This window comes from Fusarium fujikuroi, chromosome FFUJ_chr06 (genome assembly GCF_900079805.1).
Source record: "Fusarium fujikuroi IMI 58289 draft genome, chromosome FFUJ_chr06".
NCBI lineage: Eukaryota > Fungi > Ascomycota > Sordariomycetes > Hypocreales > Nectriaceae > Fusarium > Fusarium fujikuroi.
This window is the reverse complement of record NC_036627.1, coordinates 828,480-852,025: the sequence shown is the minus strand read 5'-3', so window position 1 is coordinate 852,025 and position 23,546 is coordinate 828,480. Positions and strand designations below refer to the sequence as shown.

General features: G+C 50.0%; 8 protein-coding genes and 1 non-coding gene; 7 read left to right on the top strand and 2 right to left on the bottom strand.

The window, feature by feature from the left end:
• Positions 1-393: 393 nt before the first annotated feature.
• FFUJ_05612 (uncharacterized protein) lies at positions 394-3,558 on the top strand (the record flags this gene model as incomplete). Its single annotated transcript, XM_023578843.1, has 1 exon — positions 394-3,558. The coding sequence occupies one exon, from the start codon at positions 394-396 to the stop codon at positions 3,556-3,558; it is 3,165 nt and encodes a 1,054-aa protein (XP_023431787.1).
• A 2,521-nt stretch (positions 3,559-6,079) lies between these two features.
• Positions 6,080-8,209, top strand: FFUJ_05611 (uncharacterized protein; the record flags this gene model as incomplete). XM_023578842.1 has 2 exons in its annotated part: positions 6,080-7,510; positions 7,568-8,209. 2 exons carry the CDS (start codon positions 6,080-6,082, stop codon positions 8,207-8,209), a joined length of 2,073 nt encoding a protein of 690 aa, XP_023431786.1.
• A 1,098-nt stretch (positions 8,210-9,307) lies between these two features.
• On the top strand, positions 9,308-10,999 carry FFUJ_05610 (probable TAD2-tRNA-specific adenosine deaminase 2; the record flags this gene model as incomplete). XM_023578841.1 has 3 exons in its annotated part: positions 9,308-9,877; positions 9,980-10,682; positions 10,734-10,999. 3 exons carry the CDS (start codon positions 9,308-9,310, stop codon positions 10,997-10,999), a joined length of 1,539 nt encoding a protein of 512 aa, XP_023431785.1.
• Positions 11,000-12,171: 1,172 nt separating this feature from the next.
• On the bottom strand, positions 12,172-12,471 carry FFUJ_05609 (uncharacterized protein; the record flags this gene model as incomplete). The annotated part of the gene is made up of 1 exon (XM_023578840.1): positions 12,172-12,471. One exon carries the CDS (start codon positions 12,469-12,471, stop codon positions 12,172-12,174), a length of 300 nt encoding a protein of 99 aa, XP_023431784.1.
• A 2,425-nt stretch (positions 12,472-14,896) lies between these two features.
• Positions 14,897-16,182, bottom strand: FFUJ_05608 (uncharacterized protein; the record flags this gene model as incomplete). XM_023578838.1 has 2 exons in its annotated part: positions 14,897-15,889; positions 15,964-16,182. 2 exons carry the CDS (start codon positions 16,180-16,182, stop codon positions 14,897-14,899), a joined length of 1,212 nt encoding a protein of 403 aa, XP_023431783.1.
• Positions 16,183-16,687: 505 nt separating this feature from the next.
• Positions 16,688-17,887, top strand: FFUJ_05607 (uncharacterized protein; the record flags this gene model as incomplete). XM_023578837.1 has 2 exons in its annotated part: positions 16,688-16,766; positions 16,830-17,887. 2 exons carry the CDS (start codon positions 16,688-16,690, stop codon positions 17,885-17,887), a joined length of 1,137 nt encoding a protein of 378 aa, XP_023431782.1.
• Positions 17,888-18,223: 336 nt separating this feature from the next.
• On the top strand, positions 18,224-18,339 carry FFUJ_r6. Its single transcript, XR_002792822.1, has one exon. It is a non-coding gene; the product is annotated as a ribosomal RNA (ribosomal RNA).
• Positions 18,340-18,843: 504 nt separating this feature from the next.
• Positions 18,844-19,947, top strand: FFUJ_05606 (uncharacterized protein; the record flags this gene model as incomplete). The annotated part of the gene is made up of 1 exon (XM_023578836.1): positions 18,844-19,947. The coding sequence occupies one exon, from the start codon at positions 18,844-18,846 to the stop codon at positions 19,945-19,947; it is 1,104 nt and encodes a 367-aa protein (XP_023431781.1).
• A 566-nt stretch (positions 19,948-20,513) lies between these two features.
• FFUJ_05605 (related to sterol glucosyltransferase) lies at positions 20,514-23,295 on the top strand (the record flags this gene model as incomplete). XM_023578835.1 has 3 exons in its annotated part: positions 20,514-21,385; positions 21,435-23,053; positions 23,129-23,295. 3 exons carry the CDS (start codon positions 20,514-20,516, stop codon positions 23,293-23,295), a joined length of 2,658 nt encoding a protein of 885 aa, XP_023431780.1.
• Between the last annotated feature and the right edge of the window lie 251 nt (positions 23,296-23,546).

The window sequence follows — 23,546 nt, the reverse complement described above, 5'->3', positions numbered from 1 at the left end:
AAAACTCTGTTGAATTTATCCTGACAAAAAGTCCTAACGTCGCAACAATACACAAATGAGGTTGAGCTGAAGCTGCATGCAAATGATGTACATGTTTCAGTTTCTTTGGTGCTGCCTAAGACTGACGAGCCAAGATGTACAGGGTAGGCGGCACTCCAGGCAGCAAGAGCTGTGGTGTGAATCAACACGTGATTTGGCGTCGCGTTTGCCTGCCGTTCGAGCCACTTCAATTTAACTCTACGCGTTCCGTTTGTCCACCTCGTGTTAGTGAAACCCTGTCTTTTCGTGGACTTCGTGTGCTGCAGCACATTTGAACGATCTTTACGACATCGAAATGTTGAAGGGGTTATTGTTTTGTGAGCTCGAGAGGTCACACCTAGCTTTTCACCAAGCATGACTTCTTCAGTACCTACAGCTGCCCTCGTGGTGGATTTCATTTGTCTCTTTACACACGATCTGAAGAGAAAGCAAAAAAGGTGGCAAGATGGAGTGCTAAAATATCACACGTTCAACAAGCGAGTTATGGTGTATGATGATCGTAACCACTTCATAGGCGATGCTCATTGGCAAGAAGGTGGTGACCTTGAGCCTGGTGATGAGTTTGAGCTGGATCGTGGTGCAGCGATTGTTCAAGTTTCGGACTGTACTGGACAACGAGAACAGGATCTCACAGAGCTACTGGACAAGCGCGCAAAGGAAGTCGAGAAGCGCCGGACAAATGCTGGGACAACGCGAACACCAGGATCGACTGCAGCAGTAACTCAAACACCAAGAAACGACCAAAATGCCCCCCATTTTCAACTCAGACATCGCCCGCTTAATGATCTTGTTGGAGGAGCTTCGAGAATTGGGAGGGCCGTCATTTCACCCCACTCGCCGTTTGAGCAGCGCAAGATGGCAGAGAGCCCAGGTCAGCAGCAAGATTCACCATCAGAAGACGCACGGCCGAGCAAAAGGAGAAGACGAGAGGAGTCGCCTCCGAGTAAGATGGGGCATGCTCGGGCTCTATTTGGAACGACTTTAACTCTCACTCCGTTCTCGTCTTCAATCCCCTCAGCTCGAAGTCAACTATTGCATGATAAGGTTGCCGCAAGGCCAAAAGTTGCACCACCTGGCTCACGAGATGGCACATCCAGGCGTGCTGATGGAAGCTCAACATCACCACCGCCTTCTTCTAACCCTGAAGAGGCGGAGACCAGCACTCGTCAGGCTGCACCCCGCCGAGTTCTTACGCAACGGGCATCGTTGAAGGAGCTGCTGGCAGGCAATGAGCACAATCGAACCAGCGAACTTCCTCGGGCTCGAGAACCTCTGTCGAAGAATCGCACGAAAACCCCAAAGCCGGTGAAATCTCGGCAACCGCCTCCCGAAGGTGAGGTTGTTTCACTTCTCACTCAAGAGCCCATAGCACCAAAACATCGCAGTGATGCAGCCGCGAATAGCTCACGCAAAGGCCGAGGACATCATGATGCCAATGCAGACGGACCGGCCAAAAACCGAACATCTGTGCCCAAACCGCCAAAAACAATTGAATCTGACAAAGGCGATATAGAATCACCAGCAGCTGACGACGAAGCATTTCTCATTTGGTTGGCGGAAAGTGAGGATTCTCCAGCCATAGAACAAGCATTGGTGCCACCTGCGGACAACCGCCCACCACGCCCGAAGAAGGCAAGGAGTGACTCTGTTCCAGCAATCCAAAGGTCTACAAAGGAGTCTACCCGAAAGGTCGCCCAAAAACCCATCGTTGTCGATGAAGATGAGGATGAGGACGTGGAGGCACTACCGCATCCAAAGACTTCCCGAACCCGCCCCGAGAGCGCTGTCTCAAACACGACCAAAAGAAAAGAGACGAGCAAAGCGGAACATCAGGGAACGAAGCGAACACTGAGTGCCGATAGAGCATCCGCAACAGAATCCGATACGGACAAACCTCATCCTGCGAAGGAACCACGGACAGAGCTTAGGATCAGACCAAGGCAGCGGCGCGGGCTGCTCATGATGGCTCAAAGGAAAGAAGGAAGTCGACCAGGCTCAGCGGGAAAATCAGCCCCCCCCTCATCAGGAGCTGGAAGCGACATGCAAAAAACATCGCATACCATCGCCCGCGCTGCCTCGATTTCAGAAGAACCCCCAGCTACTGAGAGGATGAAGACAAAGACGACCGTTTCGAAAAAGCGAAAAAACTCAGCTAAGCCGAGTGAGCTTCATCACTCCGTGGAGGAGCCTTATGACCAGTCAATCACGATTCATAACTCGAATACAGAAGAGCCGGCCCGCGAGAAGGACTCAGATATTGAATCCGAAGCCCTGAAAGAGCCAGAGGTCGAACTTTTACCAACCGACGATGCAATTTCAGCCAGTGGGCTTTCTGGAGATAGGATATCCCCTACACCTCCTCGCCGACGGATAAATCCAAGCCGACGCACACGAAACAGGGCAGCCCCTGTTGTGCTCAGTGACAACGAGGGCGAGACCTCAGCATTCGACTCCCCAGCAATATCTGACGATGAAGAAGGCTTGTCTCTTGCGTCGAAAGCTAGTCGAAAACCTGAGCCTAAGCCCAGTTCTGGCCCACGTATCACCAAGATGTCACGGAAAAGCGTCAAGAGCAGAGAAATTATTGGTTTTGTTATGCCAGATGAAGACTTTTCGATGGGAGGTTTCAACGTCGGCCTTGCTGAGCCGGCTGAGGTCAAAAAGCCAAGTAACGACTTGAAAATAGCTGAGAAGCCTCCAGGCCAAGCTCGCGATACAACAGTGGTACCAGCAAACCATAAGTCTGTCAGCGACGGACTTGAAGTGGAACAACTACAAACGGATAAGAAAGAGCCTGAGAAGGAGCAACCCCCAACAAAATCAAAGGTACCTGAACCATCACAGTCTTCAGCGAATACGAAGGAACCAGACATAGTACCGCGCTCCACGAATAGCAGAGCACCTGAAGCTGCAGAATCTGCGTTGCAAGGAAAAGAGAGTGAAACCGAAATAGTACGACCCCCAACGAACGCAAAACAGCCCGAAATAGGTCAACCAGCAACAAGGGTGCCAGGGAAGGAAGCCAGCGCATCGAAAACAGGTTCGAGAGACCCTAAGGTACAAGAACCCTCAGCCAAAGAGAATGAATCCAAAGAAGTACAGCCTGCAACAAGTGAGAAAGAACCAAAATTAGTACATCCATTGACGAAGGATAAAAACACTGAAGCAGAAGCCCCCTTAACGAGTGGGAAAAGGCTCGAAGCAGCACAGCCACCAGCCAATGGAAAAGAACAACAAGAAAAGCAACGACCGCGTATTGTGAACCCTGCGACTAGAGGTAGGAAAGCCGCAAGAAAACAAGACGCGGCCGGGTTGCCGCCGCAAACACTGGTTCAATTTGAACCTGCTACCTCGTCTCGCATTGCTCCGGCGCAGCCACCAAAGAATATACCCCCCTTGAACCATGTGCCTCAATCAGAATTGCCGGTGTTCTGTAGAGCAAATGGTGGTGCTTGGAGCAGGCATGCCGAAGATCTACTAGGTATGACGAGGCCTACGAGAAGAATGCCTCGACGGTGATACGGCAAGGCACCTCATGTTTTGTTTTTCTTGTGTCTGCATAGAAATTCTTTGTAGGAGAAGGACCTTTCCGAGAAATACGTCGTTGCTGGGGGTTTCTGACTTTGTCTGGCACGTCGTTTTTACCGATACTACCTGTGAATACTTTTGGCACTTCTGTCTTTCACACGGACCCCTCCATCAGTAATCCGGACTGACATTACCTCCGCGTCTGAGCTGTCAACCACCGGCTTTATCTATATTCTGTTGAGCAACAACGGATGCACTAGGTACGAGTTTCCCACTGAAGGCCTTCATTGCTACCCCTGGCCGCTCCCATCGATGTTCAAGACGAGTCGCTAAAACTCACGAAATGAAGAGGTTTGATGATTGAGAGGCTACTGGCCAGTCCCAAGCCTGTCGAAGAACAAGAAACCGCTCTGCACGACTCGATCCTCGGGGTCAATGCTTGCTTTGTTTGAGTAAACAGGGATATTGGTCAGCCACGAATTCGCACGACGACTACTTCTGTTGTCCGACCCGATCTGCGCTTGGCCAGCTCACCCCAAAGGCTCGCCAACAGTATGGCCGTGTACAAAACCCTCGAGCAGCAAGAGCACTGGATGGTACAGCGAGCTCCAAGCCATCTGTCAGATTAGTGCCGTTCAGTCTTTGCAGACATGCCCTGCTGTGGAATCGCTGGAAAACCCTTGTGAGCCATTGGGACTGCAGTGCCTCAGTTGTGCGTAAAGGAGCAGAGCGAGTAAGAAAGCCAGAGCAGTGGATCTGCACAAAGTATCTACGTGTCGCCGATAGAGTCATCTCGGCGCCTTGTCATTAAGGTTTTGGTGATTTATCAGCATGTTGGGGGATCGGAATGGGCTACAGGGGTTAAGTTGACACTCTGTCGGCGTCTATCGTGTTAGATTTCCTATTTGGACGTTTGACGAATACAATCAGAATGAGTCGAAGTTTAGAATGGTGTCTACCCCCGCAGCACCCCTTGTTTTGTTTCTCGGCATGGTTCACGCGGCCAATCTTTGGGTTCTGGTGTCGTGAACTAAAGGATGGACAAGGTGTGGATCCTGGGAAGTGCTGCGTCTGCTTACTTGATGCCCAGATAATTACGGTCGGGCACAATGTTGTTGGTTCCACTGGAATATATATAAGAGGCCACTGGGCCCCGTCTTGCTGTCCCTCATCGACCAACTCACTTGGCGTTCAAAACGGAGCCAACAATGTTACCAGGAGTTTTGTTATCAAGACCAGGCAGGCTCTGACCTGCCTCAGGGTTTTACACTTCAAATTTTGATGAGAGTACAAGGTTGGAGTTATCACTCTAAGTTTTGCCTTTACCTTTGCACCTTTGCCTTTTTGCCTTTATCTTCTCATAGGCGAATGTCCACCCGGTGTGAGACGAGACCAAGTTACGTGGTATGAAGAACGAAGAGTCATAACTGAAGAGATCTCAATAGTTTACACAATAATGATATGATGATTCGGCGTTTCCCCAGTTGATCGATGATCCTTGAGACTATTGAGACGAGATATCACTCAACCAACAATGGCTGAGCGAGGGTACGGCCTCCGACTTAACCGTAGTGTAACTAACACATGGGGTCGAACGAGTTTCAAATCTGGGGTCGCGGAAGTTGAGTCATCCTCGTATGCGGGCTTGAAAGCATTGACCAACCAAAAATGCTTTTCTCTCGCCGAAGTCTTAGCTCTGATGGTGCAGATGGTGGGTCAGGTTGACCAATAGGCATATTTCTTGGGGCGGATCTTACAAAAGTCCAGGAACATGATTGGTGGCTGGGTGTCACTTTGCCTTGTCGCGCTTTTCCTTTTCGAGCACGCCGAAAGACTCAATCTCCTCCACTCTGACTTTCCCTCGAAGTGCTGCGCCATGCTTCCGCCCGGGCACCTGCGGCTTCCATCAAACAGACAGTGAAATACTTCGACGACGCCCTCCCCCGCGGCCTCAGGCGTTTCCTCCTTCACTTCCTCCTCCTCGTCACTATCACGACTGATTCGATTATTCGATCAAGAGAATATCTTGTATCGCAATAGTCCTTCCCAGTATTGACACAAAACAAAACACAACACACGCTACACTAACACCGAAACTGGCGACAAGTTCGGTACCTCAAGGCTTTGCCTATCTCTCTATCCCCCTTCAGTTCAATCTGATACGCGTCAACGAAACAAGACTCTACGCATCTCTCTTGGCGCAGTCTTCCTGTTTCTCACTTGCACGTCCCATTTCGAGCGACCTCAAAACACCATAGTCTCTCGTTTGACTCCTTGACAAGTACCCAAACACTTCACGTGAGAGTAAGCAGGTCGGAGTAAGCAACTATCCGAACCTGTCACACCTTATGCATCGATCGACTAACAGAGCCGCATCTAGCCAACTGACGTGACCTACCAAAGCTCTCCAGGATATTGGATTTGGAGAGTATTACAGCAATTCCAAGGCCCCGTTCCCGTTTTCAAAATTCCGCCTTTTCAAGTAACTTTGAACGGAAATTTCGTGCTTGCAATGGCGTCCAACACCAATACTCTTCCTCAAGGATTCTCGGTCTTCCAGCCTACTCTTGGTGCTCAGCTCCAGTTCTTCCCGGCCATCGGCACCCGTGAGCTCGATGACATGATCAACGCTTACATGCCTGGACCCGCCTCCAACCAGGAGAAGCGGGCCAGCATCGCTCTCGACTACTTTGAGTATGCTCACCTGACTGGGCAGACTTTCAAGTTCTACCCAATCTACTCCGCTGCCGACTCTCCTGCTACTGCCAGCCCTCTTCAGGATTCTGGTTATGGATCTTCTTTCAACACCAGCCCCGCTACCTCTACCTGGGATTGGAGCAATGTGAACACCTCAAGCTCTTCTCGCCGCTCATCTCCCAAGTCGACCTCCAGCCCCCAGGCCACCGACTTCTCCAACCTCCCTGGTATGAAGATCATGACTAAGGATGGACGGGATGTGACCAACTCTGCTTCCCGAGGATCCAAGACAAAGGAGCAGCGAGATCACGCTCATCTCATGCGAATCATCAAGGCTTGCGATAGCTGCAAGAAGAAGAAGATTCGTTGCGATCCTAGCCACAAGAAGCGTGGTGTTTCCAGCACAGCGGCTCAGCCTGCTAAGGTGACCAAGAAGACAAAGACAGTGGCCCCAGAACCCAAGGCCACTCCTGTCGTTGTTCAGGATGCCTTCACGCAATTGGCCTTCCCCGAGCAGGACTTCTCAGCCGAACTCGACAGCCTGTCTGCTCCTACAGAACAGGGAGTCGAGCCGTGGGAACAATTTGTCCAGTTCCCCACTGAGGACGACAACTATGACTTCTTCAACGACCCCGAGGGCTACTTCTCTCCTGGATCCTCCTCCTTCCTCTCTGAGGACTCTACGAAGCCTGTTACTCCCACAACAGACCAAGACTTACTCCGTCGTCCACGCGACGAGGACCTAGCAGGACTTACGGATCTTGCGGCGTATATGCCATTCAACCAGACCGAAGCCAATCACGACTATGTGGACTTTAACCTTTACTCTCCTGCTTCAGTCTTCTCTGAAGATGAGCGTATGGTCCCGATTGAAGTTTCCAAGCAGTCTATTAGTCAGCCTAGGTCACCAGCGCCGAACCCACTACCGCCAAACGAGTCCTCGAGTGGCTTCTATAGTAGTGGCGGCGAACTTGGCGGCGGCGACCTGAATGGCGATCTGTTTGGATCGCTTTCTGTGGCCTCATCATCCGCACCTCAACAACTCACTACCCATGGCCAGCTCGGCCGCGAAGACGTCTATCGCGACCCTGGAGCTGGCCTGGAGTATTACGCCGGTACCCCAGAGTCTAGTCTCGGCTCGCAACTTCTGAGCTCGAGCGCGAACTCACCGTCAGACCGCGCCGCGCATGGCTCTGTGTCTGAACCGCTGTCCTCTGTGGACTCTCAACTATCCACGAATAATAACGTACGTGTCTCACTGATCATCCCGCTTCTGATGGAATGGCAACTAACTTCGGAGAAGGTGACAATTAGTCGCGATATTATCGAGGCCCGCGGAGTAACAACGGCACAATTAGAGTCTCGACCACTCGAGACAACTACCACCACTACAACCGCCACTACTACCACGACTCTGGGCACGCAGTCCACGAAGACGACAGCACAATCAAGCTATCAGCCAATCGCGACGGAAGGCACAGAAGATTTATCGGATTGTCGAACATCCGAAAATCACACTGTGACCGCCCAAACGGTTCTCCAACGTGTCGATGCACAAGGCGACCTACAGCAACCAGCTTCTCAAGATGCAGAGATTCACAATGTGGCGGAAGATATATCCCAACCTTCTTCCGCGCCCGTTGTGCCAGCTCACCACACGACTGGCCTGGAAACTCAATCTGACCAGTCAAGCGTGGAAGCGCTTGCATCTATTGCTGCGATGTTGATCGCCTCGACCGTTTGGTCTTATGTCTCTCAGCAGTTTGTCATGCAAGACAAATATCGGGAACAGCAGACACAAAATGTTGCACTCAGTCAACGAAAGGTCAATGGTATCATGCCCAGCATTGGAGAGAAGGTCTGCAGGCTGCAGAGCACGATACGAAGCGGCAAGACGTCAGTCGGTCGAATGGTCTCGATGAACAGAAGTCTCATCGCTGTGTAGCGATGAATCCTTGTTGCGCACCAGGTGGAATGAATGGAGTTGGCATACAGGCTTTTGGCTAGAGCCATCATAGAGCTTGCACCCTTTTTTATTTGTTTTATTTATTGCATTTAGCATTGGGAGTGAATGGCCGCGCATTTGTGCAGGTCTTGACAGGGAATGGCTGTTGCTATAGAGCGAGCATCGAGCCCAAAATCAATTGAACTGGCTTCCAAGGCCGTATAATATTTAAAATCCGTTCCTCTGTGATATGATCTATGCTGCCTGCCAGATGGTGACCAACAGTAAAGTTTGTGTTGCTTATCTGTGATGGAGACGACACCACCGTATTCTGAATCTGTGTTCCGTAAAACTTGAGGGACTGTAATTTGATGAGTGACTTTGAAGGCGGGTCATCTGTATTAGACGGTGGATCAAGCAGGGATTAGCGCAAGCATGGAAGTATGAAATCTTCTCTCAAATTGATGAAGGACATGAGTATCTTGAACTCTTTCTCTTACTTTTTAAGGTTGGGGGGAAACTTTGTTAAGCCATTCAAGGCAAAAAGAAGAATCCTACTCCTCTTGTCTCTCATTAATTCATCTCTGGGACCATAGGAAGACGCAGCACGACTATACTTTGGCCTTTCTTGTTCGGTGGCATCTGTACTGTACGATCGATTGCCAGAAATCTAGTGATTGCATCTGGCGATGATCTTAGAGTGACAGCCAACTACTGGTCTATTGTTTGAACTTTCTTGTTAAGCAAGTCTCGTGTGAGCTCTGATTAAGCTTACCGGATTATTGTTATCCATTGTCCGAATTGTTAATACACAAAAGCCTGTGTTACTTGGGTTTGAGACGACAGTTGGTGTCAGCCTATTGTTCTAGAAGGAGGAACAAAGGACCAGGGTTGAGGAAGAAAAAAGTAAAAATCGGGAAGAGAAGGAAACATTTGGATACGAGTGAAGGGACTATCGACAACGAGGGTACGAAAGTGAAGGGAATTGTCACTGAGAAGTAAAGAGGAGGATTGAAGCCTGGAGGATTGTGGGTGAGTGAGTGAGCGAGGGAGGGAGTGAAGGCATTCAGAGGCCCGAATAAGGAGACAAAGCCAAACATGGGAGTTTTCAAGTCACTTGGTCTTTCGCCGGCCAAAGCGGCAGGTGCAAAGGCCTTGCGTCGTCTTTTTGGGCGGGTGCTTCCAGGCGAGACTGACAGTGCCAGTGACACTGATCAAACGGGCAGGGGGAACTCCAGCAACGACAATAATACTCAGAGGGAGAACAACAACAAAACAAACGCAGATTCTTCATCTACAAAATATCAGGATAAATCTGCCGCTTCTGATAATCGCCAACAACAAAACGCTCTCACCAATACGGAAACATCTGCAGCTGCCTCCGATATGGTGTCGCCTCAGAAGCGCGTCCCCCAGGGGATCGTAGACAAGGAGAACCAACCGCCGACTGCGGGCCAGTTATCAGACTCGCTCTTCCGTATGAAGATCGGAGAGGAGAAGGCCGTCGCAACATCCCCCAAGCCCGTCGTTTCCACTGCCCCTGCTGTTGCTGCCGAAGATGCAGCTCCCGCCGTTGAGCCTGTACCTGCTGTCCCCATCTACACAGACCCTGCTGTCATAGCGGAGCGAGCGATACACATGAAGTTCACTGAAGAAGCTCTTGACATGGTAAGTCAACCAATAAATTTGGAAATAGCAAACCGTCTCCCGCCTTCTACCGAGGCTGTCTATTCCCTGCGATCCTTAACTTCCAGCTAACTCTCAACTCAGGCGCGACTTGCTCTCAGAACAAACGAAACACCCGTGGGATGTGTCCTTGTTCACGATGGGAAGGTGATTGCTCGAGGCATGAATGCAACCAACGTCACTCGGAATGGTACTCGCCATGCTGAGTTCATGGCCCTCGGCGCTTTGCTCTCTTACCCCCCCAAGAATGGACCAAGGACAACCTACCTGAAGCCCAAGCCCGAGAATCAGTCAGCTGAGGCTTCTGATGAATCTTCTGTCGAATCAGGACCCGCCGACGAGGGTAATGAAGATGGATCCAAGGGCCACCTCTACCCTTATGGCCAGAAGTGCCACCCTGATGCGCGAGTTGATAGGTCGATCATTCGAGAGAGCATTTTGTACGTCACAGTAGAGCCGTGCGTCATGTGTGCTTCTCTCTTGCGACAGCTCGGTATTAAGAAGGTCTATTTCGGCGCAGTCAACGACAAGTTTGGCGGAACAGGTGGTGTCTTCAGTATTCATGCTAACTCACTTCCTGTTAGCGCTGATGGTCAGACTGCCAGCGCGCACCCAACACCAAAGCCTGCGCAGCTTCCTGACGGAAGCGGAACACTGGGCGTCTCGTATCCTCCAGGTGGAGGAGACGGCGGAAACCTCGAATCTGGCTACGAGATTGAGGGTGGATGGGGTCGTGATGATGCTGTCGCCCTGCTGAGACGATTTTATGTCCAGGAGAATGGACGAGGTAAGTGACACGGATTGCCCAGCTTCTTTGACTGATGTGCTGACTTTATAGCTCCGGTACCTCGCAAAAAGGAAGGTCGTGCAGCTCGATTGGCTGCCATGATGGAGGGCGAGGGTGCCGGTGAGGGCACTGGTGAGAGCAACGGTGAAAGCAACGGGGAGGATAATGGTGAAGGCAACGACGACGAAAACAGCGAAGAAGCGCCAACTCCGGATCTTGTTGCCACTGAGGCCGAGTCCCAAGTCCTTGACCTGCCCACTTCAACTCAAACTCTGAAGGAAACGCCCGCGCCGCTAGGTGATCGTACCAACGTCTAGAACAGCGTTGTCGCGATGCCGTTGCCGCATCTGCGCCGAAAGAGGAACACAGAAAATGAAGGAGCCACGGAATAGGTGGCTGCATCCGATGGAACATACCTGATGGAACTCCATCCATCAGCCTTTTGAGACACCCGTGCCAAAGTATTGAGGACACAATTGGAGAGGATAAACTCATTTTAGGCGTTTGGAGGGTAAAGTTGCAGTTTCGGTGGATATTTGAACAGAATTGCGGTGGGAGGATGGCCTTTGACTTTTACTTGATGCATTTTGGGCGAGCATGACGTTCAAGCGGAGGACATGGTGTGCGAGCCGCTGAGCTCCAGTTGATTTGGGGTAGGAAGAATGCTGTCACTGTATGATGTTGTGGTTTGTGATAGCACAATACACCTATGAATAAGGTTGATGTATCGTCATGGAGCCCTGGGTAAAGCACGCTGCGTGGTAGCCTCTACCATGGAGAGTGTCGAAGCTCGTATTGCTTGGCTGCACTATCTTGATCTTGGATGCTCCGAAGTCGTCTTAAGTGATGGTTCCTATCAAAATTCCATCGGTGCCCTTGAATCTGTGTGTTGCGTTCCTTTTGACATTGGTGAAAAAAGCTGATGAGACCCGGGTGCTCCCAGATGCGTGTGCTCTGGAATTGCCCGAGCCTGTCTTGATACAGTTTCCGATCCAGATACCAGCACGAAGCATTTCAATCGTGATGATCTTGGAGCCGTCTCTATTGTTCTGAGCATTATAGTCATTGCTGATTGGCAACAAGGAGCCCCCGTTGCCAGACTCCTCTCACTTCACAGTCTTGCCATCTGGAGCCCATGTCATGCATGATTGTTTTTTGGACATTGCGTTTGCAAGATGTGAGTAGTCCAAGCGAGTCGTAGCTGAGAAGCAAACTTGAAGATCCAGTGTCCCTGCAAACTGCCCTCCAAGCCCTATCACATAAGATATCGAAAGCTGTTACGGCACCTCGTTTTCTAGTGGCCGAGTTGCATCCGTAAGAAATGGTCGTGTCCGTATTTGTGAGGATGTTGCCTGATGGATCACATGCATAGTTCTTTACGGTTGCCTCTCGGATCTGTGAGTTCTAAAAAATGATTCCCTTCGTAGTCGCGTTTCCTAGTCACGTTGCAAATTGAGTCAAGATCCTGGGCAAGTTGGTCTGCTTCGTTTTAGATGTATTTGTCCTGAATCAAGGGCTTGGTGTCGGAGGGAGGCTGTCCTAGAGGGCCAAGGTTGTGGCTGAGGGTGCACGACTGGAGATCATACTCGAATATGAGCTGAAAGTCTGTCTGTCCATCGGGCTTACCGGAGGTGACTTTGTTGGGATTCTCTATGGCATTATTGATGCACTGGTTTAGTTCCCTAACACCGTTGGGATAAGACTTTGTCAATGCCTGTCCCTGCCAATCGTCCTCGAGGACTGTTTCGCACTCAATCAGAAGCTGACCAAGCCGCTTATATTCCATCATTTCTCTTTTGCTCAAGGATGGGAAGCAGGCAACAAACTACCGGCAACATCGTACTTGAACTCTGAAGTCAAGGCTCCCTAATTCGTAGCTGAGATAACATGCTCCTTTCCGTTGATTGAACTGTATGTACGAGGCACTGACCAGAGCACGACATTGTGTTACAGCCTCCAAGACTGTTTTGCCCCCAATCAAAATATTGTAGGCTTTAGACGACGTTGATGACCGTGTTGTTGTGGCATCTGCGAGTCTGGCTAAGGACTGAGGTTGTGCCTTCTGACGACTGGAGCTGATACTCGAAATTGTCCCAAGGAGCTGACTGAAGACTGAAGCTTTCAAAGAGGAGATTGTCGCATGTGTCATATGCCTAATACTTTTGACATGCGTGTCTGTTGACCTGTTAGTAGGGTCGATCCCTGGTATAGATCGTTGTATCGCTTCTTGTCCAACGCAATCAACAACATCAAGTACTTGAGTTGACCCAACGTCTGTGTCATTAACGTATGACAACATCAACGAAGCCAAATATGACTTCCCTGCCCAGCTCTTGGAAGAGGTCTATTGTTGAACTCGGTCCAGGATACACTTGTCGGACAATAGCTTTGTGAAATCGCTCGACGCCGCATGCAGCTTGGGTAGAGATTAATGGGCTTTAATCGAGAGAGTACCCCTGATATTGCTTTCCATGTGTGTCTCGATGTTTCTGCCGCAGTCATCGACGTGAATGAACGTGAGCCCTCCACTAGCCTCACATTTGGGCAGCAGCTCGCCACTCGCCATATCATAAGCAAGAGGTTGGATTGAATTGACGCCGCAGCATTCCTATGAAAGTCGGAGTGGGAGATAGCTAAAGTAGGAATCTTAGGCCGTTGTGGTCGTGGGGTCGGTAGGGCCCGTGGATGAGATCTCATTGCCGTAACCATCGAACCCATGTGCCGTGGTTAAAAGGTATCCGGTATCATACCCTACCTATTGACGGTTGCAAGAAAGACAGACTTGCTGTTATATGTGTACTGGGTCAAGCCCATGCCTCCTGGTTGGAATTCGGTCAACTGCCGGTCGATTTCAAGCAAGTAGAGCTTCATGGCCGTCATGAGATTTGTGATGCTCGGATAGAAGTGTAAGAACAAAGTCCTTCCAAGACTGGAAGTTAATGTGACTATGCTGATCCCCTGAAAAAATTTGGCGGTGGAGTTCCGCTGTCGTCGTAGGTGGACTGGGTCGTCTGTACCCGGACTTCCCCCCCCTGTCTCGAGCTTGTCGAATAGCCTGTCGACAGACCAGACATATGAAGACAATATTTAGCGCCTGGAACCCGGCCTTTCCAAGTGTCCCATATCATACAAGTAAGATCAGTCAGTGCCTTGTTAGTAATGTTCAGGGGGGCGCACGACCAGGACACTGTACTCGGTATGAAAAGAGTCGCTGGCACCATTTTCACTTCCGATGCGGTTCCTGTGCGGTGTGTGAGAACGAGGTAGGGAGAAGATTAACAGTCTGAACCTTCTTTTCCGACTTCTCCATTTCTTGCGAGATATATGAACCGTTAATCCTGGCTGACTGGCTATACGCGAGGGAGTAGGCCTTGTTAACCGTGGTCTCACCGCCGGTATCAATGCCAATGGGATAGAACCGAGGAGTTTGCCTAGGTGATGATAGCTCCCGCAATGGAATGCATGTCCAAGTCCTGGCACTCAGCGTAGTGAAATTGGACAGAACGCACCGCAGGGAGCCAGTAACGTCGTTGGAACAGTAGTAGATCGAGTCAAGACACGATGTGTTGACGTCTTTAGTGTTCGACCTGAGAGGGAACTTAGTAGATAAGAACTACCAACTCGTGCAGTCCGGGGACTCTCTACAATATCAGTCGGCCTCGGCTAGCGTCTTTAATGGCCTGTTTGGTGACTTCGATGAAAAGGGGAAACCATCGTACAAACTTTGGAACCCATTTGGACAATTAGGAGTTATTGCCAAAACACTTGCTCGAGCGGAAGACTCAACAATCCGTGCCCATGCCACGAGACATTCACTTGGAGGTTCATACTCAAGCATGTGCTCTAGCCAGCTTCTGATAGACGCCCCTGATTTTCTCCTAGGGTTCGAGATGTCACCATCTCCATAGACAAGGCTCCGCAAGACGTGGCCTCAAAGATCAACAGTCCTCCCCAACCAGGCCGAAAGTTCACCACCTGAAAAGAGCCCAGACGCGATGTCGTTGATGCAGGCCACATCGTGAGTCCACTTCGAGGCTATTCTGACCTTCTCAACTGGCATTGTTTACAGTCCCGAATTCGTACTATAACTCTATTGTTGAGGCAATCAAGACAACTGCGACGAACGAGACTCTGAAGGGAATGGCTTCTGAACATTAGGCTCCTTGAGTTATGTATTAATCTATATGCCTATTGCAACCTCATTCATGATCCCATCATAACAAGTGAAACCAATAGTTGGTTAGTGCATACGTGTCGTAAGTCGTTGGCTCCATAGCTCGTAACCCCACGAAAGCTTCCACTGCCATAACAACTCGTGTTACAAGATAAAGCAATGGACTTGCAACCTTGATAACAGTCAACGGCCCATCCCATATAAGACTCATCTTCCTGAACTGCATACAGACAACGGATGTGATAACTGAAACAAGAGCACTGAATCGCCATAGCCAACGCTCTGCCTCTGACGGGAAAGAGGAAGTCCATGATATCAGATGAATGGCTCCAAAGGATGCCCCTAATAGGCAAAGAAGTGGCCAGTATCTTGTCATGTAGAGATTCGAGTCCCACTCAGTGATGACGTTGCCGGCCTCGACTTCAGTGACAATCGATTCGATCTTTCTGCAGTTAGGCTCAGTTATGGAAACGCTTTCATCCGCAGTTCGTTCTGGATCCTCCATTATCCCAATCTCATCGTCTCGACAATCACGCGGCACAACGTACCAAGCGATGGAGTTGTCATGTTTTTGACTGGGATCGGAAACGTCAAAGGTGTTTTCCATTGCCAGACTCTCGAACCTATCCCACTGAAGAGGAGTCATTTCTGGCAAGTTGACAAAGGAGGCGGTGACGATATCCTTGGGCTTCTCCCACCAGAAAGCATACGTGACTAGGCCGTTGAACACGTAGGCCAGCGTCATGGTCTCGATAGTTGCCAAAGGAAGATGATGAGCTGAGCGCGTGATGCACTGCACTGTGAACCATACGACCTGAAGAAGAGCAGCCAGTTTCACCAGACCGTCAGCCTTGTTCTTGTCAGCGATCTCCTCCTTGGCAAGGCCCCAACTCTTGTGATCTTGCCATGATACCAGACCGTTATTCAAGAGCCAGGCATACTGGCCTGTCCAGAGAGTTCGGTAACCCCCATTACAGCCGGAATTATAGCGTACACCCATCATGCAGAGGTAGAAGCCATGCACTGTCTTGAACTCGTTGTTCGTAGTGGTGGCGCATCGTTTGACGGCTTAGCCTGTAAGAACTCTTGCAAAGACTCAAGGCATACCATTTCAGGTGCCAGGACAGCTTTGACAAGTTGGTAGAACTTGTGCTGATGCCGAAGCTGGCGAGAGACATGGATACGTGGATGAATGGCCGTCCAAGTGCAGATGGCGATGGTGAATAGACACGACGTGATGAGAGACCATGTGCCGCGGTTTGAATCTTCGGGGACCCAGCCTACGAACTCTGTTTCCGTCGATCTTCTTGCTTCTGTGCCGTTCATGGGTAACTTTAGTGAACTTGATATCGACGGCTAGAGCTTGACATGTGATAGAGAGAGGCATGCTCGTTGCAGTTCATGCCGGGAAGCAAATGTATTTCAGCTCGACTGTCCAACATCATTAGCATTCTCTTGAGTACCAACGACGCGAATAGCATCATGTTCAACCCAATGAATCGTTATCATTCTTCAGTGTGTTGGTTCCATCTAGGAACGGGCCGCATATATTAAGCGCCTGAAGTCAAATTTAGGATATGCCCTCCACCAAATTGGTCAGTAAGGTGCTACAATCGGCTGTTTTAGCGCCTGTCCCTCAAGTTTCAGGGGTGTGGCTGCTTACGTGACGCCTGAAACTCCACCGTGTGATAACGGCCAACATCTGGAGGTGCGTTACTTCTTGCATCTTGACACTTCAACCAAAACAATTGCTTTTGTTTGCCTGCAGCCCTGGGCCATTCTCTGTTTAAATTGGTCGGCTACTGTCTCTTTTTACTGGCCTATTACCAGAATGGCGGCATCTTCAGCCCTGCGGCCGACGATGATGGCGCTTGGTCTAACACTTGGCGTTCTAGCTATGCTGTATTTTAGTATTTTGGGAGCGTTGGTTGTTGCGCCCTGACTACAAGCTCACGCAATTTACCTACACAAAGTTACGTTGACGTGGTTCAAGGATCTAAACACACCGGAGCAATTTGGATTCGCTCATCATCAAGTCACACCCTTCTACATCTCAACACCGGATGGAGTCAAGCTGCACACATGGCATGTGCTCCCTTTAGTGACATATGAGTCGCACCAGGAAGAATTGTTGGCCCAAGGGCCAGACGGTGGATTGGTAGACAGGTTTGAAGATACTTTGAACTTCCGTCTACTGAAAGAGAACCCAAATGCTCGCCTGGTCCTTTACTTCCATGGCACCAGTGGAACTATGGCCAGTGGTTGGCGCCCTGATAGCTACCGCTCTCTCTACTCGGTTGATCCCGTCAACACCCACGTTCTGACGTTCGACTATCGCGGGTATGGAGAGTCAACCGGCTCGCCAAGCGAAGATGGTATTATCATAGATGCGGTAACTGTTGCCAACTGGGCCATGCATACCGCAGGTATCCCCCCCGAGCGCATTGTTATCTTCGGCCAAAGCCTGGGCTCAGCAGTAGCCATTGCTCTTGTCAACGAGCTCGCTCACAGGCAACCATCCGTTTACTTTGCTGGGTTGGTGGTTACAGCCACCTTTGCCGACATCCCCCAATTGACGGCCACGTACCGCATCGGCGGTTTTATCCCTGTGCTTTCACCAGTAGCAAAGGTGAAACCGCTATTTGCGTTCTTTGCACGACAGCTTTCCAGTACTTGGCACAATATGTTCAGACTGGGCGAGTTCGTAAAGGCTGCTGAGAGGTACGATATCACCCTTTTGCATGCCGAGGATGACACAGATATTCCCATGGAGCATTCCATCAAGCTTTACAGAGAAGCTGTCCAAGCTGCAAAGGGTGTCAAGGACTTGGCCGAGAATGACGGTGAGCTCCTCAGCGAAATTAGCAGCGTCGAGAAAGGTCGTGGAGCAGGGGGCTCAATCACCATCTGGCCTACCAACAAGGGAACCATTAGACTCGAGATTTTGAAGAACGGAGTGCATGACAAGATCATGGCGTATCCCGCGACTGGGCTTGCGATCATCCGGGCGTTCGCTTCGGTACAGCAATAGAGGGGCATACAATATACAGAACATAGACATGTTTTCTCTTTACCGTTCAACTTGGCCGACTTCATCATCGAAAGCGACCTCCATTCAGCACTCTCTATCTCATCTTGTGCCAACTGGAAAACGGCCGTTTTGACCCAACAACACTGGGGCGGCGCAATGTTTGCAGTGACAAGGCAGGTAATAAGCCAGAGACACATTAAGAGCCGTGCAAGAGTGGTGTCTTAGTACCATCAATTGCCATTGTGGCATGGCAAGGTGAGTCTGCCCAGCATGGGTACAAGCTTCAGGACTAACACTTCCCTGGGTATATACCGAATTGGTCAATGAATAGGTACATACGACCAAAGGTAGTGGAAAATACGGGATCCCGTCCGCTCTCCCATAGTCAAGCCACTAACCGGCGGATTAGTAGTTGGGTCGGTGACGACCAGCGAATCCCCGCTGTTGTATGTTATTGTACCTATAGCTTGCTTTTTTGCCATTTACTACTATATGTCCGGAACTGTATTGGCTGAAGTGCTTATCAACCTATCGTGAACCGTGAGTTTTAGTGTCAACTACCGCCAATATTCTTTGAATAGACTTACAGCCCGCTGTGTCTCACCTTTTTCACTAACATGCCTTATACCCATGATGGTTCGAATTGGTTATGTGAATAGTGAAGTATATGTTCTCATCGAACGAAGCTGTAAACCGGTTGAATGGCATGAGCAAGGCCGTCTCAAAAAGAAAGGCACAACGCTCTCTTGCGAAGGCAAAATGCCCTCCAAAACCACCAGGTGTTTAACGTTATGTTAACGTTATCGTAACGTTATGCGTCCTTCAACTGACATAATCTCCAACGTTGTCAATGGACCTGAACCTCGTTGAAAAGTTATTTAATCTCAAAGTGCTTGACAGGATGGTGGATGAAGATCAACTCTTCATTTCTCATTTCGAACAGTTACCACCCAATCATGACTGAAAACAGACAACGCAACGTACTTGTTACTGGAGCCAATGGTTATATCGGGTCAGCAGTTTGTCGAGCCTTTGTAAGAGCAGGCTGGAATACCTATGGCCTCATCAGAAATCCACAAGTTCGAGAGGAACTTGCACTTTCTGAAATTATTCCAGTAGTGGGATCTTTCACTGAACTCAGTTTCCTGGAAACACTTTTCAAAGAGGTCAACACTTTCGATACAATCGTCAGTTGCACGGAAAAGACCCCAGGCTATGCTGCACACTTCAAAGAGGTTATGGGTTGTGTAAAGAGACTGGCTGAGAAGAGTAACGAAAACGGAGTCCGACCTCTGGTTCTCTGGTCATCTGGCTGCAAGGACTATGGCATGACTGGTCTTCACGGCATACCTGGTCTTGCGCCTCATACTGAAGAGTCCCCGCTGAATGCACCTGAAATATTGAAAGAACGTACAACGAACTCTGCCAGGGTTTTCGAGTTCACAGAGCTCTTCGACGCGGCAGTCGTCAGACCAACCTGCGTCTTTGGATATTCAAACAGCTACTACGGTGCCATATTCAACTATGCTGCTGATCAGCGACAAAGGGGATCTGAGGTTCTTCGGATTCCCGGGGATCCCGATAGCATCATGCACGCAACTCATGTTGACGATTGCGGTGAGGCCTACGTTTCTCTTGCAGAACTTGATGATCGGCGAGCCGTAGGTGGCCAGTTCTTCAATGTGTCTGGCTATCGCTACGAGACACTCCAAGAGGTTGCAGGAGCTGTAGCTAAAGAGTACCGCTTCACGAAGGGTGTTCAGTTCGTCCCAGCATCTGGGGCAGAGCCATCATTTCCGCCAGGATTGCATTTCGTCTTCAGCTTCAGTCAATGGGTAGGAAGTGAAAAGCTGCGGTCTTTGACAGGATGGAAAGACAAACGAGCGTTGTTCTCAAAGGGGATACACGCTCATAGGTTGGCCTACGAAGCCTATAAGGGCCTGGGCCATCCCAGTGTCGCTGAAGTGCAGAAGAGGATTGGAGGAAACTTTAATGCAGAGAATCAACAGGGGCAGGGCTCAAAAATAGCCTGGGACGATCAAATGCGACTCGGCATTTAGAAGCCGTGACTAGCCCAGTAGGTGAGTCCGGGAGATACGGAAACAGCTGTAGAATGACGTAAGGGAGAGACAAAGTGAACAAAAACGAATTTATTCGGATCGCCGGACTCAGCTACCCATTCATGTGATACTACTTACCAGGTTTTCCCACTAACCCGAGTCATTTCAACAATATTCTTATCAGCACCTCGGCACCTATGGAAGACCCCATTCAACTAGAGCACTAAACGAGGCAGGCAGTTGATCACTATTCAAAGCCAATGCAAAAGGTCAGACAGAGTTTGGGTCTAGACCAGCCTAAACCATCCCTGACCAGTCAATCTCCTGTACCGTCTGACATTGCATCGTGCTAACGTTTAGCAGATGGACAGGACCAGACATTTAAATCTTACCTCGACCCCACAAGTGACTGGAAGCGCAATGGAATCTCAATTTCAACGTCTTTGGCCTAACAAACGATAACGAGCGTGCGTGTGTACCTGTACCTCGGCTTGTATCAAATATCTTCAATTGACCTTTTCCAACGTCATCCTCCTCCCACTGCACACCCACAAGAGCCCTACAAGATGGACCTCAGTCGCATCAAGTCCCATGGACTCGGCCATGTCGCGATTGATGACAGTGACACCGACAATGGCCCCTCAGGAAATGTCATCGACGATGGTCGCGTCAAAGTCCAATTCCACGACACTCCCCAAGCCCTGGCCCAATGGTGCGAACACCTAAAGGAGGCATTCGCAGCCGACGGAGCAGATTCAGAGCATTTACTACCGCCTAAGCCGTCAAAACCGCGTCGAACAAGCACCGTCGCTTTCCTCCCGGGCGTAGAGAAGCCAGCCGAAGGTCCCCGACTAAATATTGCCATCCATATCGTGGGCTCTCGAGGCGATGTACAACCATTCATTCCCATCGCGCAATTGTTGATGAAGCCTCCCTACGGTCATCGAGTACGAATATGCACACATGCGAGTTTCAAGGAGTTTGTGGAAGCACAAGGTGTTGAGTTCTTCAACATTGGCGGAGACCCTGAAGCTCTCATGGCGTACATGGTCAAGAACCCTGGATTACTACCGAACAAGGACAGTCTCAAGGAGGGCGATGTCGGGAAAAGACGAAAAGAAATGATGGAGATTATCTCTGGTACCTGGAGGAGTTGTATCGAGGCTGGTGATGGAATGGGAGACCCTGTGAAAGCGGCAACCGTGGAGAACGTGGATGATCTCTTTCTTGCGGATGTTATCATTGCCAATCCTCCATCGATGGGCCACATTCACTGCGCCCAAAAACTCAACATTCCATTGCATATGGTCTTCACGATGCCTTGGTCACCTACCAAAGCGTTCCCCCATCCTCTGGCTGCTATGAGCTACGGAGATGCCGACGCCAAGGTCGCCAACTACCTCTCTTTCATGATGATGGAGCTTCTAACATGGCAAGGGTGAGTATCTTGGTCCCCTTTCGAGCCATTGGCTGACAGACAATCTTAGGTTGGGCGATCTCATCAACAAGTTCCGCCGTCAAACACTTCACCTCGACCCCATCAGTCCAATGTGGGGATTCCAGCTTCTCTCCAGACTTCGCATTCCATATAGTTACCTCTGGTCGCAAACACTGATTTCTAAGCCTTCCGATTGGGACGAACACTTGAACATCACCGGCTTTTCCTTCCTACCTCTCGCGAGTTCTTACACGCCCCCAAAAGACCTTCTGGACTTTCTCGAAGCAGGTCCTCCACCAATTTACATCGGTTTCGGGTCAATCGTTGTTAAGAACCCGCAAGCGCTCACAAATATGATATTGAAAGCAGTCGAGCTCGCAGGAGTTCGGGCGATCGTGTCGAAAGGGTGGGGGGGTGTCGGAGTTGGCGAAGTCCCCGACAACGTCTATCTCATCGGGAATTGCCCGCACGATTGGCTCTTCCAACGAGTATCGGCTGTTGTTCACCACGGCGGCGCCGGTACAACCGCTGCCGGTATAGCGGCCGGCCGTCCAACTGTTATCGTTCCCTTCTTCGGAGACCAGCCTTTCTGGGGTCAGATGATGGCTCGCGCTGGCGCAGGGCCCGTATCAGTGCCCTACAAGGAGTTGACAGCGGAAATACTGGCAGACAGCATCAAGTTTGCTCTCAAGCCAGAAGTGCAAGAAGTCGCCAAGGATATGGCTATTCAAATTGGCGAGGAGGATGGAGCTGGTGGTACTGCTCAGGATATTCAAGACCGCTTGGATATTGACAGCCTTCGTTGCGACATTTGTCCTGATAGGCTGGCGAACTGGCTTGATCGTAAGACAGGAGCACATCTCAGTGGTTTCGCCGTCGGTTGTCTCATAGATGCTGGGCTTCTTCAGTCCCAGAACCTCAAGCTACTCCGGCATAGACACTGGTACGTAGATGAAGGAGCTGAGTATCCTCTCGTCGGTGCCGTAGCTGCTGTGTCAGGCTTCGCCTCAGCCATAGGAACCGCCACATCCGATTATGCCGAACGCCTAAGAAATTCCCCAGGTCGCGGAAAGACAAGGCGCTCCAGTGTCGACGACGCGCAAGAGGAGGTGCTGACAGATCCCGAAGAAGCCAAGACGGGAGAAGCCCGGCTCCGGAAAGGCCCACGCGGGGCAAATCAGAAGGACATGGAAATCCTGGCACGGAAAATGGCAACCAAGACGCTCAATGGCGCCGAGCCCGTCTTTCTCACTCCGAAACTGCGTCGACCTGTTACGGGCCTTCACCAGAAGCATAAAAAGGCATGGAGGGCCCATGAAGGTGGCAGAAATGGACGCGTCTTCTATGTTACACGTGTGACGGGTAAATACGTAGGCGACCTTGCTGCAGCCAGTGCGAGAGCACCCGTGGCTTTCTTCTATAACGTCGCCAACGGATTCCATAACGCCCCATCCAATTTCTGGAATGTTGAAGTTCGGCGCCGTGATGAAATAACAGGACTAGGCAGTGGACTCAAGGTTGCGGGCAAGGAGTTCGTCTTGGGCTTTTATGATGCGTTCAGCGGAATTGTGACGAAGCCTTACGAAGATACCAAAGCGAGAGGAATAAAGGGTCTTGGAAGAGGCTTGCTAAGAGGTGGATTTGGGGTTTGTGGTAACTTGGGTGCAGGTAAGTCGCTGTCATTCCCCTGAGTCCCAAAGCCGAAAGTCGCTAATCATGTTACAGCATGCTTTGGTCTTCCAGGATATGCGCTGAAGGGCCTCGAGAAGGAAATGATGAAGCATACAACAACGCGCTTGAAAGCAGAGCTATTGCTGATCAGGCTAAGGCAGGGCCATCAGGATTGGCAGAGAGCGACTGAGGGAGAAAGGGAGGAGGTTGTAAGACGGTGGAGGGCATTAAAATTATAATCTCTTTTTTAAATAAAAAGACTTAACCTTTATAGTAAATATATAATATTATTATAGACTGGCTCCTTAACTATAACTATAACTAAAAGGATATTAATATTAATATTATTAAACTTAAAGAAAAGAAAGAAATTTCTTAAAGAAATCTCTTTATATACTATTAAGTTTTAACTTAAGTTTAAATTAAACCCTTAAGTTATATAGTTCTATAAAGGCTTAAATAAAGCCTAAGCCTATAATATATATATATA